General features: G+C 47.0%; 1 protein-coding gene across 1 annotated transcript in view; it reads right to left on the bottom strand.

Moving 5' to 3' along the window:
• LOC103173318 (trichohyalin-like) overlaps window positions 1-15,184 on the bottom strand; it is a 42,174-nt gene that overhangs the window by 194 nt on the left and 26,796 nt on the right. The window contains exons 11-18 of the mRNA XM_042345202.1: window positions 14,535-14,777; window positions 13,902-14,042; window positions 12,273-12,518; window positions 9,471-9,716; window positions 7,197-7,442; window positions 5,895-6,140; window positions 3,359-3,604; window positions 5-291 (exon numbers count right to left, since the gene is read on the bottom strand). Of these exons, the coding sequence (XP_042201136.1) occupies window positions 5-291; window positions 3,359-3,604; window positions 5,895-6,140; window positions 7,197-7,442; window positions 9,471-9,716; window positions 12,273-12,518; window positions 13,902-14,042; window positions 14,535-14,777 (1,901 nt within the window). The remainder of the gene's footprint in view (window positions 1-4; window positions 292-3,358; window positions 3,605-5,894; window positions 6,141-7,196; window positions 7,443-9,470; window positions 9,717-12,272; window positions 12,519-13,901; window positions 14,043-14,534; window positions 14,778-15,184) is intronic.

Genomic DNA, 15,184 nt, shown 5'->3' with positions numbered 1-15,184 from the left:
TCACACCTTGAGTAAAAATGTGGAATGCAGAGACAGTCAGGGCCCCCAGTAGCCGGGCAATGATGAAAAGCCGTAAGTATCCCATCACTTGAACCCATATTCCAGGCATACAATTCCTCTCCAGATGTATCAGACCATTGACGTTCATGTCTCGTGACCTCATCCTGTCTTTCGCCTCGTTGGCAATGATTTTTTCAATGTTGGCTGCCCTATGACGATTCTGCACTCTCATCAACTCATGACGATGCCGGATTTCCATCCTCTTCAGTCTCTCCACTTCCTCACGTTCGCCTGAAAATTAAAACACAAGGAATGCGAGGCAATAAAGTACCGTTGAAGCAAATATTAAGACAAAACAGACCGAACCTGGAGTGCTCTGTACAAATCTGGTCAGTGGACACCTGGAGTTCTGTGTGCAGTCCTGCTCAGATCACACATATGTTGTGTTTAAACGACAATAACTGGAAGGAGGATTAGAGCAGTGTAAGGGATCAAGTGTTCAACCCTGTCGTCTGCGCTCTGCTGGTCTAATCCTGCAACACGGATTCCCCTATATAAAAACAGAAGTCAATAGGAACACTCGGCAGGTCAGGCAGCTGTACGCACAAAGGAAAGTGAGTCAACCTTCGGGTAAATGTCATTTCGTCAGTACTGCGCGAAAACGAAGTGGGGAATATTGCAACAAAAAGGCTGGACGAGATAGAGGAAATCTGTATTTGCAATCTACGCATTCCCCACCCCCCACACACCCCAAGCCCCACTCTCCCCTCACCCCCGCCCACTGGGTTTCGCATCATTAATACTTATCTAACCCATCATCCCCCCATATTCTCCTTTGTCTTACTTGCCCTGCCTTTCCTGTTGTCACTTGGAAGCCTCACTATCCCAACATGCCCCAGTCCTGACGACGCCATGGAACCGAAACGTTGAACCGCTTTCTTTTCTTCATAGATGCCACCAGAACTTTTTTTTGTTCCAGATTTCCGAATTTCAGATTCTGATCCTAATAAATCATCCTGATTCTGTAAAGCTCTGTGACACGGCACTTGTAGCATTGTGTGCATCTCTGGGTGACGAAAAGTGGTTCAGTGCGTTCAGCTCGGGTCAGAAAACACCTGGAGTACTGTGTAGAGACTGCTGGATGTCGGATACAGAAAGTTTAACAAGGGATCCGGAATGTCAGAGTGGAGCAGAGCGCAAGGATTTGAAGGGATTTTTGCGTGATGATCGGCATTATGAATTCTAATGCCTGAGTGACGGTTGCTACTGGAGCCGAGCGAGGATTCAGGTGATGGGGTTCTGAGGCTTGATGCTCTCTGGGTTGTGGAAGGAATTGCTCGGAGGCCGACAAGGAAATCGATTCCGTAGTCGAGTCTTTAGGTGACAGATTAGGGTTTGGGCGACCTGAGATGTGAGGCATTAGCGGAGTGGGGCAATATTTCGGTGGCGGGGGAAGGCAGAGCGTCTGATGGGGCATAAATGACAGTACGTTGTCGAACAAAACGCCCAGGTTCCAAACTGGCTTGAGTCTGTTCGTGTTGGTCTGGGATGTGGACACATGGGACATCAACAGATAGCGATGCTTTCTAGTCCACGCTATTTTCGCTGTTTACTGTTTTCCCACTTTAGTGAATGTCACATTGGAAAAACCCAACGACAACATTGAGAGACCAAGAATTCACCCTCCATCTGTACAGTTACGTCACTCAACACAAGGATTATTGTTTACGTCTCTTGTTAGACCACACCTGGATTGCTGCGTTCATTTGCGGTCAGACCAAACCTCGAATGCCATGTAGGGATATATTATAATGAAACGGACTGGAATTGGAGCGAAAATGAGAGCATTGTAAGCGAGTGTTTATCAGAATATGTTGCAGCTGGTAACCTTGAAACCAAAAGGAGCAAAAGAGCTGACTTTTGTCAAGCAGCTTTCAGATTTAAAGGACGTCACTAGATGCTCAACAGTTGTGGATCAGCACCCGAGCTTAGGGGTGGCAGGGTTGGGATGAGGTAGGCCAGAGAGATAGAAGGATGGCTGAAGGCACGTAGGAAAAGGGGATTCTTCAGTAATACCTTGAGCAAAGCAAGGGCAGGAGCAAAGCGAACAGATTGTGGCAGAGATTCAGAAAGGGTGGGGTCAGAGAGCCTGAAATTCTGGCCGCCGATGGTAGGTTAGATCGAGTAGGACGTAACAAATTTGCCGAAACTGCTGAAAGCAGGGTACAGACAGTTTGATCAGGGATCAGCAGGTCAGAGACGTAACAGGGCGCAAGGCCATGGATGGCCTTGAGCGTGTGGATAGATATTTTGAATGCTATTATCTGAGCGATAGGAGCCAGTGGAGCCAGGCGAGGATGGGGTGATGGGATCATATCGACGGAGGCAGTGGCGGAGTCACGCAATGTTGCGTAGTTATGTGAAGGTAGAGCGGATCACAGTACGGAAATGGAAGAGAAAGTACATTTGAATGTCGAGAAAAACGACTAGTTCACTGATTGTCTTGGTCAGAGGAAATGTGCATCTGTGGATGTTGATGCTGCCAGAGCATGAGGTGAATAGGCGCTGACGGAGCGCAATGGGGATGGACTTGTTCTTGTAGACATTCAGCTCTAGAAAGACATCTCTCATCTGGGACATTATGATTGACAGATTTCGGTGTCATCCGCCAACGTGTGGAAGTTTCCCCATGTCTATGGATGCTGTCACCAAGGCGGACCATTTGCAAGTTAAAGAGGAGGGAACCGACGTCAGAACCCTGTGGAGAACCACACGAGAATGTGCGGGCGATGGAAGAAGGACTGTTGGCATAGAAAAGTTAGACACGATGTGGAAGTTAAGACCCATTCGATTCACGAAGGCGAGATTGTGGATGACGGTGGAAATGGTGAACGGTGTCGAAAGCAGCAGATGTAGAGGTGGACGTGGAGGCAGATGTAGCCCTGGTCACGAATGGACCGCATACGATTTGTGGCCTTAACCAGTGCAGTTTCCGTGCTCTGAGCTGGACGAATGAACGTGAACGGTGCAGGCAGGATGATAGGAGTGTCAGCAGGTCAGAAGGGTAGAGAATTGTTTCTATTTTTTCCAACCTTGTCTCTGATCACCATTATTTCTTTGCATTCTGTGACCTTCCCACATTTACAAATGAAACACATTTTTCGCTAGGCATGTTACAAATTCCTAAGCAATACGATAAGATCAAATATTAGCCAGCTGAAAAACCCTTGAAATGGTATTTCCTTCCGCAACAGACCTAATCTCGCGCATAGAAATCACCTGCCTCACAGTTCTTTCCACTCCCACAGTCCTCTCCGCCCCTATAGGCATCCGTTTTCATTTTTCCCACAGGACTCACCTCTGATTTCTTGCTCCATCGCTGCAGACTTCTGCTGGAACTCTTGATCAAATGAACATTGTTGCTCATGCAGTTTTAGAGCCATGGCTTCATGGTCCTCCTTCGATTTTCTCCTTTCTTCCTCCAGAGCCAACACCAAGTGTCGGATCTTTTCTTCTCTTACACGTTTCTCCTCAATCATCTGTTCGTGGATCTCAGTATCTTCCTCGCTCTGTCTCACCAGCAGGCTGATCCCTTCCTGTAGGTCTTGAACGGGACAACAAGGGGTGTCTAGTGATTCTATTGATGACCAAAACATGTGAGGCAGCGAACATTAGCCACACTGGAGGCTGTAATAATCAAAGCGCAACATTGAGAGCTACAGACGTCACCCGCAATCAGTACTGCTGTGCGCCACCACTCCTGGAGTACAGGGTACAGCTCTGGACAGACCACATCTGGAGTACTGCGTACAGCTCTCGCTAAAATACATTTGGGGTAATGTGCACAAATCTGGTCAGACACATCTGCATTAATAATTGCAGCACTCTTATAATAAAAAGAGAAGATGATGGACAGGATTGTGATGCAGCATTTGGCAGACACAGTTATATAAACTCTGTTGACTGTGAACAAGAACAACAAAATTCCACTTGAAAAGCGCCTTTCTCGTCGGAAGTACGTCAAAATGTGCTAAAAAATTATGGATCAGGTCCCGAGCCTGGGATGGGAGCGTTTGGATGAGAAAGAATTGCAGAATTGCAAGAGGGCAGCTGAAGGTACGATGTGTCTTCATTCATGCGTTGCCTTGAACGAGGTAAGGGAAAGAGCAATTAAAAGAGACCGTGGGATAGTGCCAAATTTGGGGGCGAAGAGGCTACATCTTCCGCCTGCGATGAGTGGGTCGCTCGGCTGGGAGACATGAAGCAGGCCGGAGAAGGCTGAAAGCAGATCCTAATCAGCTTGTCAGGGTGTCAGCATTTCAGAAAGGTAGGATGGCGCAAGACCAGGGAGGGAAAAGAATATAAGCCCGAGCATTTTGAAGTCAATTATCTTAAGTACGGGAAGCTTTTGGTGCCGGGCGAGGCTTGGCATGATGGGGTGAAGGAGCAGGGTGCGGGAGAAGACAGGAGCGGCAGTTTCTAAATAATCTGCTGCTTGTGGAGCGAATAATTGAGGAGGCCGAAAAGTGTGGAATTGCTGCAGTGGTGCCTTGAGGTGACGGAAGCGTGCAGTTCGGAATCAGTGGTCTAACGGTTAAGGAATTGCCGTAATCGGGCATCGGTGCGGAGGTGGGAAACGGTAGAACGAGTATTAATAATAATAATAATCCTTCCATTTGATATAGCGCTTTTCACGTCTTGACAAGGATATGGCGGTGAAACGAGATTTGTTGATCGAAAAAGATAACCAGTTTCCACACTATCTTTGCGAGATGAAGTCTACATTAATGCACCCTGATGCTGCCAGTATCCGAGGTGCGGAGACGCAGCGCGAGCCTATCAGGATTCCCTCGGTCTTGCTGACCATCAGCTGTGGAAAGTTGCCTCTCAGCCAGGACATTTTGTCAGAAAGATTTACGTGTCATCCCCAAACATGTGGAAGTTGACCACTTGTCTGCGGATGATGTCAGCAAGTGGTTTATTTCAAAGCTATAGAGGAGGGAACTGAGGACAGAAGCCTAATAGTAATCCCTCCAAAAACCCCAAACAATAATTAAATTGGTCATTTTCAATCAAAGACTCTTTGTGGGACATTGCTGTGCGCAATTGCCTGCAGCGTTCGCCCACAAATATACAGTCAATTCACTTTACAGTGTGTTCTGTGAAGCGCTTTGGGACGTCCTCCTGACGTGAAAAGCGCTATATCAAATGCAAGAATTATTATTATTATTAGAAACCCGAGGAAAACCACACGAGAATGTGCGGGGGCTGGAACAATAACTTTTACCCTAGAAAGATTGGAGACGATATGGAAGTTAAAACCCAGTCGATTCAGCTACAGAATGTTGTAGTTTCAGATGGGAGGCGAGGTTGTGGAGAAGGATTTATTGGTGCACGGTGTCGAAGGCAGCAGAAGAAGAGGATGACGTGGAGGCAGATGTAGTCTAGGTCACAGATATCATTTGCGGCCTTAACCAGTGTCATTTCTGTGCTATGTGCTGGGTGAATGAACAGTGCAGGCAGGATGGTATGGGTGCCAGCAGGTCAGAAGGGGACGGAATTGTTTCTATTTTTTCCAACCTTCTCTCTGATCACCATCATTTTTTGCTGACTGTGACCTTCCTACATTTAGAAATGAAAAACATTTTTCGCTAGGCATGATACAAATTACTATGCAATGAAATAAGATGAAATGACAGCCAGCTGGATGACGCTGGAAAATACCCTCCGCAACAGACTTAACCTCGCCCACAGAAATGACCTCCCTCACAGGTCGATCCCCCCCCCCCCACACCCCACAAACACACACCCCTCCTCCCCACACACACCGACAGGCATCACCGCATATATCGGATTCAACTGGCCCCAGGCTTCATTTTCCCTGCAGGACCCACCTTTGATTTCCTGCTTCATTGCCGCAGACTTCTCTTGGAACTCTTGTCTCAATAAACGTTTTTGTTCCTGTAGTTTATGAGCCATGGCATCATGGTTCTCCCGTGAATTCCTCGTCTCTTCCTCCAGAGTCACTTCCAACTGTCGGATCTTTTCTTCTCTCAGACGCTTCTCCTCATTCAGCTGTTGGTGGACCTGAGAACCATCCTCGCTCTGTCTCACCAGCTGGTTGATCCTTTCCTGTAGGGCTTGAACGGGACAATAAGGGGTGTCACGTGATTGTATTGGTGACCAAAACTTGTACAGCAGTGGACGTTAGTCACATAGGAGGCTGGAATCATCAAAGCGCAACGTTGAGAGCTCCAGACTTCACCCACAATCAGTACATCTTTGTGTCAGCAATCCTGGTGTACTGCGTACAACACTGGTCAAACACATCTGGAGTAGTGCGTACAGCTCTCGCTAAAATGCATATGGGGTAATGTGCACAAATCTGGTCAGACACATCCGCATTAATATTTGCAGCACTATTACAATAAAAAGGGCAGATGATGGAGAGGATTGTGATGGAGCATTTGGCAGGCACAGTTATATACATTCTGTAGAATGTGAACAAGAACAACAAATTTCCACTTGAAAAGCGCCTTTCAAGTCGGAATTACGTCAATAAATGCTGAAAAAGTATGGAACAGGTTCCGAGCTTGGGATCGGAGAGTTTGGATGAGAAAGGGCAGAATTGCAACAGGGCAGCTGAAGGCACGATGAAAACGGTGTGTCTTCATTCATGCGTTGCCTTGAACGAGGTAAGTGAAAGAGCAATTAGAAGAGGCAGTGGGGTTCCAAATTTGGGGGCGAAGAGGCTGAACCTTCCGCCAGCGATGAGTGCGTCGCTCAGGTGGGAGACATGAAGCAGGCCGGAGAAGGCTGAAAGCAGAGCCAATCAGTTTGTCAGGGTGTCAGCATTTCAGAAAGGTAGGATGGCGCAAGACCAGGGAGGGAAAAGAATATAAGCCCGAGCACTTTGAAGTCCATTATCTTAAGTACGGGAAGCTTTTGGTGCCGGGCGAGGCATGATACAAATTACTATGCAATGAGATAAGATGAAATGACAGCCAGCTGGATGACCCTGAAAAATACCCTCCGCAACAGACTTAATTTCGCCCACAGAAATGACCTCTCTCACAGGACTAACCCCGCCCCCCCCCCCACAAACACACTCCCCTCCTCCCCACACACACCGACAGGCATCACCGCATATATCGGATTCAACTGGCCCCAGGCTTCATTTTCCCTACAGGACCCACCTTTGATTTCCTGCTTCATTGCCGCAGACTTGTCTTGGAACTCTTGTCTCAATAAACGTTTTTGTTCCTGTAGTTTACGAGCCATGGCATCATGGTTCTCCAGTGAATTCCTCCTCTCTTCCTCCAGAGTCACTTCCAAGTGTCGGATCTTTTCTTCTCTCAGACGCTTCTCCTCATTCAGCTGTTGGTGGACCTCAGAATCATCTTCGCTCTGTCTCACCAGCTGGTTGATCCTTTCCTGTAGGGCTTGAACGGGACAACAAGGGGAGTCACGTGATTCTATTGGTGACCAAAACTTGTAAAGCAGTGGACGTTAGTCAAATAGGAGGCTGGAATCATCGAAGCGCAACGTTGAGAGCTCCAGACTTCACCCATAATCAGTACATCTTTGTGTCAGCAATCCTGGTGTACTGCGTACAACACTGGTCAGAACACATCTAGAGTAGTGCGTACAGCTCTCGCTAAAATGCATATGGGGTAATGTGCACAAATCTGGTCAGTCACATCTGCATTAATATTTGCAGCACTATTCTGATAAAAAGTGCAGATGATGGAGAGGATTGTGATGGAGCATTTGGCAGGCACAGTTATATACGCTCTGTAAACTGTGAACAAGAACAACAAAATTCCACTTGAAAAGCGCCTTTCACGTCCGAATTACGTCAATAGATGCTAAAAAATTCTGGATCAGGTTCCGAGCTTGGAATCGGAGAGTTTGGATGAGAAAGGGCAGAATTGCAAGAGGGCAGCTGAAGGTACGATGTGTCTTCATTCATGCGTTGCCTTGAACGAGGTAAGGGGAAGAGCAATTAAAAGAGACCGTGGGATAGTGCCAAATTTGGGGGCGAAGAGTCTACATCTTCCGCCAGCGATGAGTGCGTCGCTCAGGTGGGAGACATGAAGCAGGCCGGAGAAGGCTGAAAGCTGAGCCTAATCAGTTTGTCAGGGTGTCAGCATTTCAGAAAGGTAGGATGGCGCAAGACCAGGGAGGGAAAAGAATATAAGCCCGAGCATTTTGAAGTCAATTATCTGAAGTACGGGGAGCTTTTGGTGCCGTTCGATGCTTGGCATGATGGGGTGAAGAGCTGAGTGCGGTAGAAGACTGGAGCGGCTGTTTCTAGATAATCTGCTGGTTGTGGAGCGAATAATTGCGGAGGCCAAAAAGTATGGAGTTGCTGCAGTGGTGCCTTGAGGTGACGGAAGCGTGCAGTTCGGTATCAGTGTCCTAATGGTTAAGGAAGTTGCGTAGTCGGGCATTGCTGCGGAGGTGGGAGAAAGCAGAACGAGTCTTGACAAGGATATGGTAGAGAAACGAGATTTGTTGATCGAAAAAGATAACCAGTTTCCAGACTGTCGTTGCGAGATGAAGTCTACATTAATGCACGCTGATGCTGCCAGTATCCGAGTTGTGGAGACGCAGCGCGCACCATTCTGGACTCCCTCGGTCTTGCTGACCGTCAGCTGTGGAAAGTTGCCTCTCATCCAGGACATTATGTCAGAAAGATTTCGTTGTCATCCCCACACATGTGGAAGTTGACAACTTGTCTGCGGCTGATGTCAACAAGGTGGTTATTTGGAAGCTAAAGTGGAGGGAACTGAGAACAGAAACCTGAAGAAAATCACAGGAGGATGTGCGGGGGCTGGAAGAATAACTGTTACCCTAGAAAAATTGGAGACGATATGGAAGTTAAAACCCAGTCGATTCAGCTACAGAATGTTGTAGTTTCAGATGGGAGGCGAGGTTGTGGAGGAGGATTTATTGGTGCACGGTGTCGAAGGCAGCAGAAGAAGAGGATGACGTGGAGGCAGAAGTAGTCTAGGTCACAGATATCATTTGCGGCCTTAACCAGTGTCATTTCTGTGCTATGTGCTGGGTGAATGAACAGTGCAGGCAGGATGCTAGGGGTGCCAGCATGTCAGAAGGGGACGGAATTGTTTCTATTTTTTCCAAACTTCTCTCTTAGCACCATTATTATTGCTGTCTGTGACACTCCTACATTTACAAATGAAACACATTTGTCGCCAGGCATGATACAGGTTATTAAGCAATGAAATAAGACGAAATGACAGCCAGCTGGATGACCCTGAAAAATACCCTCCGCAACAGACTTAATTTCGCCCACAGAAATGACCTCTCTCACAGGCCTAACCCCCACCCCCCCCTCCCGACCGCCCCACCGCCCACATAACCCTCCTCCCCACACACTCCCACAGGCATCATCGCATATATGGGTTTCAAATGGCCCCAGGCTTCATTTTCCCTACAGGACTCACCTCTGATTTCCTGTTGCATTGCCGCAGACTTCTCTTGGAACTCTTGTCTCAATGAACGTTTTTGTTCCTGCAGTTTGCCAGCCATTGCTTCATGGTTCTCCCGTGAATTCTTCCTTTCTTCATCCAGTGTCACTTCCAAGTGTCGGATCTTTTCTTCTCTCAGACGCTTCTCCTCAATCAGCTGTTGGTGGACCTCAGAATCATCCTTGCTCTGTCTCACCAGCAGGTTGATCCTTTCCTGTAGGGCTTAATCGGGACAGAAAGTGGTGTCACGTGATTGTATTGGTGTCCAAAGCTTATGAGGCAGCGGACGTTAGTCACACAGGAGGCTGGAATCATCAAAGCGCAACGTTGAGAGCTCCAGACTTCACCCTCAATGAGTACAGCTTTGTGTCACCAATCCTGGTGTACTGCATACAGCACTGGTCAGAACACATCTGGAGTACTGCGTACAGCTCTCGTTAAAATAGGATGGATTAATTTGCACAAATCTGGTTAGATGGTTAGATGGGGGTGGTAGCGGAGATGGATCATGTGCCATTCGCCACTTCGAGCCTGCCCCGCCATTCAATCATGGCTGAACTTCTAATCGAACTCCAGCTAATAACCTGACCCTGCCTTATCCCCATATCCCTTAATCCCTTTTGCAATAAGAAATCTATTTATTTCAGTCTTGAATATGTTGAAGAACTGAGCGTCAACAGCCCTTTGGGTTCGTGAGTTCCATACATTCACCACCCTTTGAGTGAAGAAGTTCTTCCTCAACTCAGTGCGAAAGGGCTGGCCTCTGATTTTAAGATTGTGACCCCTGCTTTTAGTTTCTACAACCAAGGTAAACAATCACGCACTATCTACGCTACCATGCCCTTTGATGATCTTATGGATTTCCATAAGATCCCCTTTAATTCTTCTATATTCTTGAGAATATAGGCCCAAATTGGTCAGCTTGTCCTCATAACTCAACCACTTCATCACTGGTACTAATCTAGTAAATCTACGCGGCACCCCCTCCAGGGCAAGTACATCCTTCCTTAAATGAGGAGACCGAAACTGGACACAATATTCCAGGTGTGGTCTCACCAGGGCCCTGTACAGTGCAGCAAGACTTCCCTACCCTTAGACTCTAATCCTTTATTAATGAATGCTAATGTACCGTTCGCTTTCCTCATTGCTTGCTGCTCCTGCAGACTAACTTTCTGTGATTTGTGTACAAGGACACCCAAATCCCCTTGGAGGCTAACACATTCCAATCTCTCCCGTTCTAAAAAATAACCCGCTCTGCTGTTTTTGCTACCAAGGTCGATGACTTCGCACTTTCGTACGTTATACTTCATCTGCAACCCACCTGCCCAATCACCTAACCTATCTATGTCTCGCTGCATTTTTTAATGTCGTCCTCTTTGTTGACACTTCCTCCTAGTTTTGTGTCATCCGAGAATTTAGATATATTAACTTCGATGTCCTCATCAAGATCTTTGATGTAAATGGTAAGTAGATGAGGCCCAAGGACTGATCCTAGTGGCACTCCACTATTCACATCCCGCCAATCTGAAAAGGACCCGTTTATCCCTTCTCTTTCTTTCCTACCTGTTAACCATTCACCAATCAACGTTAATATGATCCCCCCAATTCCATGTGCCCTTAACTTTTGGAATAACCTTTTATGCGGCACCTTATCGAATGCCTTCTGGAAGTCCAAATGGACCACATCCACTGATTCATCCTCATCTTTTTACTGGAAGTATCCTCAAAAATTCCAAGAGATTTGCCAAACATGACTTCGCTTTTGTAAAGTAATGTTGACTTGGCCTAATCATATTGTGCTCCCTTAAATACCGCACTGCTACGTCCTTAATCAGTGATTCTATTTTTTTCCTATCAGTGATGTGAGACGAACTGGCCTATAGTTTCCCATCTTTTCCTTTCCACCTTTTTTTAAATAGTGGTGTGACATTGGCGATCTTCCAATCCATGGGAGCTGTTCCAGAATCCAAGGAATTTTCGAAGATCAAACATAAGGCCTCCACTATCTCATAAGATACCTCTTTTAATACCCTGGGAGGGAAGTCATCCGGACCAGGGGATTCGTCACTTTTCAGTGCTAACAGTTTCCCTAGCACCAATTCTCTACGAATGAAAATTTCGCTCAGTTGCTCGCTGTACTTATCCCTTTGATGCATCTCTATTGTTGGCAGACTTGGTATTTCTTCTAGGGAGAAGACAGATGCAAAGTACCCATTTAGGGACTCTGCCATGTCCTTGTCCCCCATTACAACTTACCCAGTCTCTGACTGAATAGCCCTACATTTACCCTCACTAGCCTATTCCTCTTAATATATCTGTAAAAATTTTAACAGTCAGACTTGATGTTCCTATCTAGCTCCTTCCTCACACTCCTTCTCGCTTTTAATGAGATTTTTAGTTTTGTTTTGCTGGTTTCTAAAACTCTCCCAATTTTCAAATTTGCCGCTTTTCTTGGCAGTTTTATGAACCTTTTCTTTTAATTTGATGCTTTTCTAACTGCTCTAGTTAGCTACGGATAAATTGTTTCACTGCGATGCTCTTATTCCGCAGGGGAATATGCGACCGCTGAGAAATTTGCACTACACCCTTAAATATTTGCTACTGTTGGTCAATATTTTTACCTCCTAATGTTATGCATCCAGAGGCCTCAGCTCTCCTTCCACCCTGTCTTCCCACACAGCCCCGACCTCCCCCACAGCTCCGAGCAACCGCACAGCCGCGACGCATGCCACAACCCTGACCTCCCATACAGGCCTCCTCCCAACACACAGGCCACACCTTTAATCTGAAACTCCTTTCCTGCGGAATTCTCCTGGAACTCTTGACTCTGAGAACGCTGTTGCTTCTGCAGTCTACGATCCATGGCTCCCTTGTCTTCCAGCAACTTCTCCGTCTCATCCTCCGGAGCCACTCCCAGGAGACGGATATTTTCCTCACTCAGACGCTTCTCCTGAATAAACTGTTGGTAAGCCTGAGAATCCTCCTTCCTCGCGCTCTCCATCAGTTCTATTCTCTTGAGTTGAGCTGGTAATGGTGGAAAAGGGGAATGTGAATGTGTCTAACAGTGTTCAAACAGTGTGAGGCAGCGAACACCAGTTCAGATTAGCAGGATGCACTATGTGGCATCACAAAACTCAGTGCCCAAATTATCAGCGATAACCTGTACAGTTCTGTCATACCACAATTGGAGTAATGTACACAGCTCTTCACATCATCAACAACAACACCAAGATTCCATTTATAGAGCGACTTTCACGTCGGGAGGACGTTCCAAGGCGCTGTAAAGTAGGGTCAGGACCCGAGCAGGGGCAAATGGTCAGGGTGATGTTAGGGAAGGGAGGGAGCGAGGAGTGGTTAGAGAATCGAGAGGGGAGCTGAAGGCACGGTCAAAGAGAACGGTCTTGAGACCAGCCTTGAAGGAGGAGAGGGAGGAAGCAAGGCGAAGGCACTGGAGGATAGAGTTCCAGAGCCAAGGGGCTGAGAGGCTGAAGGCTCGGCCATCGATGGTAGGGCGGTTGGTGCGGTGGATGTGGAGCAGACCGGAGGCAGAGAAACGAAGTGTACGGGCAGGTAGGTAGGGGGATAGTAGGTCTTAGAAGTAGGAGGGAGCAAGGCCGTGAATGGCCTTGTCGGTGAGGATGAGGATTCTGAAATCGATCCTCTGGGTGATGGGGAGCCAGTGGAGGCGTGCGAGGGTGGGATTGATTTGGTCCCGAAGCCTGGTGTGGGACAGTATACGAGCTGCAGAGTTCTGAATGACCTGCAGCTTGTGGAGGGAGGTGGCGGGAAGGTCGGCGAGGAGAGAGTTCCCATAGTCCAGCCTTGAGGTTATAAAGGCCTGGACCAGAATTTCAGCAGCGTGAGGGGTGAGGTAGTGCCGTCGTCTGGCGACATTCCGGAGTTTGGATTACGGTTTACAACGCTCTCACGCAATAACTGAAGAAATGTGTAAAGATCTGGTCACACACCTGGAGTACTCTGGGCAACTCAGGTCAGACCAGACCGGGAGTAATTTGTAAAGTTATGGTAAGGCAACTCATGGGGATCTGTGTGCAGCTCTGTTCAGACTTCAGCTTGAATACTATCTATACCCCTGTGCTGATATGAAAAGGCAGGAATTCGATTGTAGGAGAAAGGCACTGGAGGTATCAGGGGCTACATCCTTTCGTCCACATACTTTTGGACCCAAACGAATATAGATTCGCTTGTCTCTATCTTTAATTTTCCGTTTCTTCAACTTTACATTTTCCTGTATGTTTCTTCCCTGTATAAATGAATGAAATACACCTTTCTCTCGGCACAAAATAATTGATCAAATGATAAGACAAGGTCAGAGGCTGTTAAGCTCAATTGATCAGCAACTTGTATTAACCTCTTCAAGGGGCCTGATATCCTGTTAGCCCTCACCTTTCTTCTGATTCTGCAATTCTGCAACTTCCTTCTGGAACTCTTTTCTCAGTGAATCTTCCTGCTCCTGCAGTTTATTAGCCGTGGATTTGTGTAGCTCCTCAATCTGTTCAGACGATACCTTGATTGCTATGTACAGGTCTGTATTTTAAGGAAACAGGGGAAAAATGGAGGAAAGGTGAGAGGATTGTAAAGATATATATTGTTTCTAACTCTGTTTTGTGATGAAAGAGCAGGAATTGCAGGGAAAGATGAATGTATCTGATCTTGTGCTAGAAAATGTCGACCTTTTCTCTGCTTGTCTTACACAGCGACAGAGAGTTTTCTGTCTCTATCTCCTACTCTCCGGTAATAGATATTTTTGTTGCTGGTTTGGGCGCTACGCCCTCCTCGATTCGGATTCTCAACTAAATTCCAAATTCCTGACTGTCCAGCGACGGGGACATTCTCTCGACTAGAAAGGCGCTGTACAAATGTCATGTTTTTACTATGAATTGAATGAAATTAAGAACTTCCCTCGGCACAACATATTGCTTCGATTCATAAGCCAAGGTCTAAGGCCTCCAGTGAGCTCAATCACGCTGCAACCTAATTAACACAATCCACTTGACTCGTCTCCAATGCAAGACTCACCTTCCATCTGCTGCTGCATCGCTGCAGTCTTATCCTTCTCTGCTCTCAGTAAACGTTGCTGCTCCTGTAATTCAATTGCCGATGCTTTCTGCTCCTCCACTCTCTTCTTATTCTGTTCGTCTAGAGACATTTCCAAATGTTGGATCTTTTCCTCTCTCAAACGCTGCTCTGCAGTCAGTAGCTGGTGAGCAATAGATTCCTCTTCCCTAGCTTCCTTCATCAGTTCTGGTTTCTTGGGTTCGGCTGTTGAACAAAGGCGAAGTCAGGGTGGATATCAGTTTCAAAACAGTGTGAGTCAGCGACCACCTGTCAGACAGGAGACCGGCAAACAGCACTTCATAGCTTTCATAGCCACACGTATCACTCTCAATCTGTAGAGTTCTGGCACACCACACCTGGTGTATTGGGTACAGCCGTTTGTTTTAATGAAAGGCGAGTAATAGGAGTGATGGCAAGTGCAGAGTTAGGATCGTTTGATAGAATCTGTTACCGGTCTGGTGGTCTGAGATTGTATCAAGCAATCTCTTTGTTTCTCAACTTTACTCTGCTCCCAGATTACCCCAGACCTTGCCAGACTGCAACGGCTGCCTGTCCCAGAGAATATCGACTGGAATGTCCTCGCTCTTGTCTTCAAATCCCTCCACTACTAT

Source organism: Callorhinchus milii, unplaced genomic scaffold (genome assembly GCF_018977255.1).
Source record: "Callorhinchus milii isolate IMCB2004 unplaced genomic scaffold, IMCB_Cmil_1.0 Scaffold33, whole genome shotgun sequence".
Classification (NCBI taxonomy): domain Eukaryota; kingdom Metazoa; phylum Chordata; class Chondrichthyes; order Chimaeriformes; family Callorhinchidae; genus Callorhinchus; species Callorhinchus milii.
The sequence above is the reverse complement of the archived record's forward strand: the minus strand, read 5'-3'. Positions and strand labels throughout refer to the sequence as shown.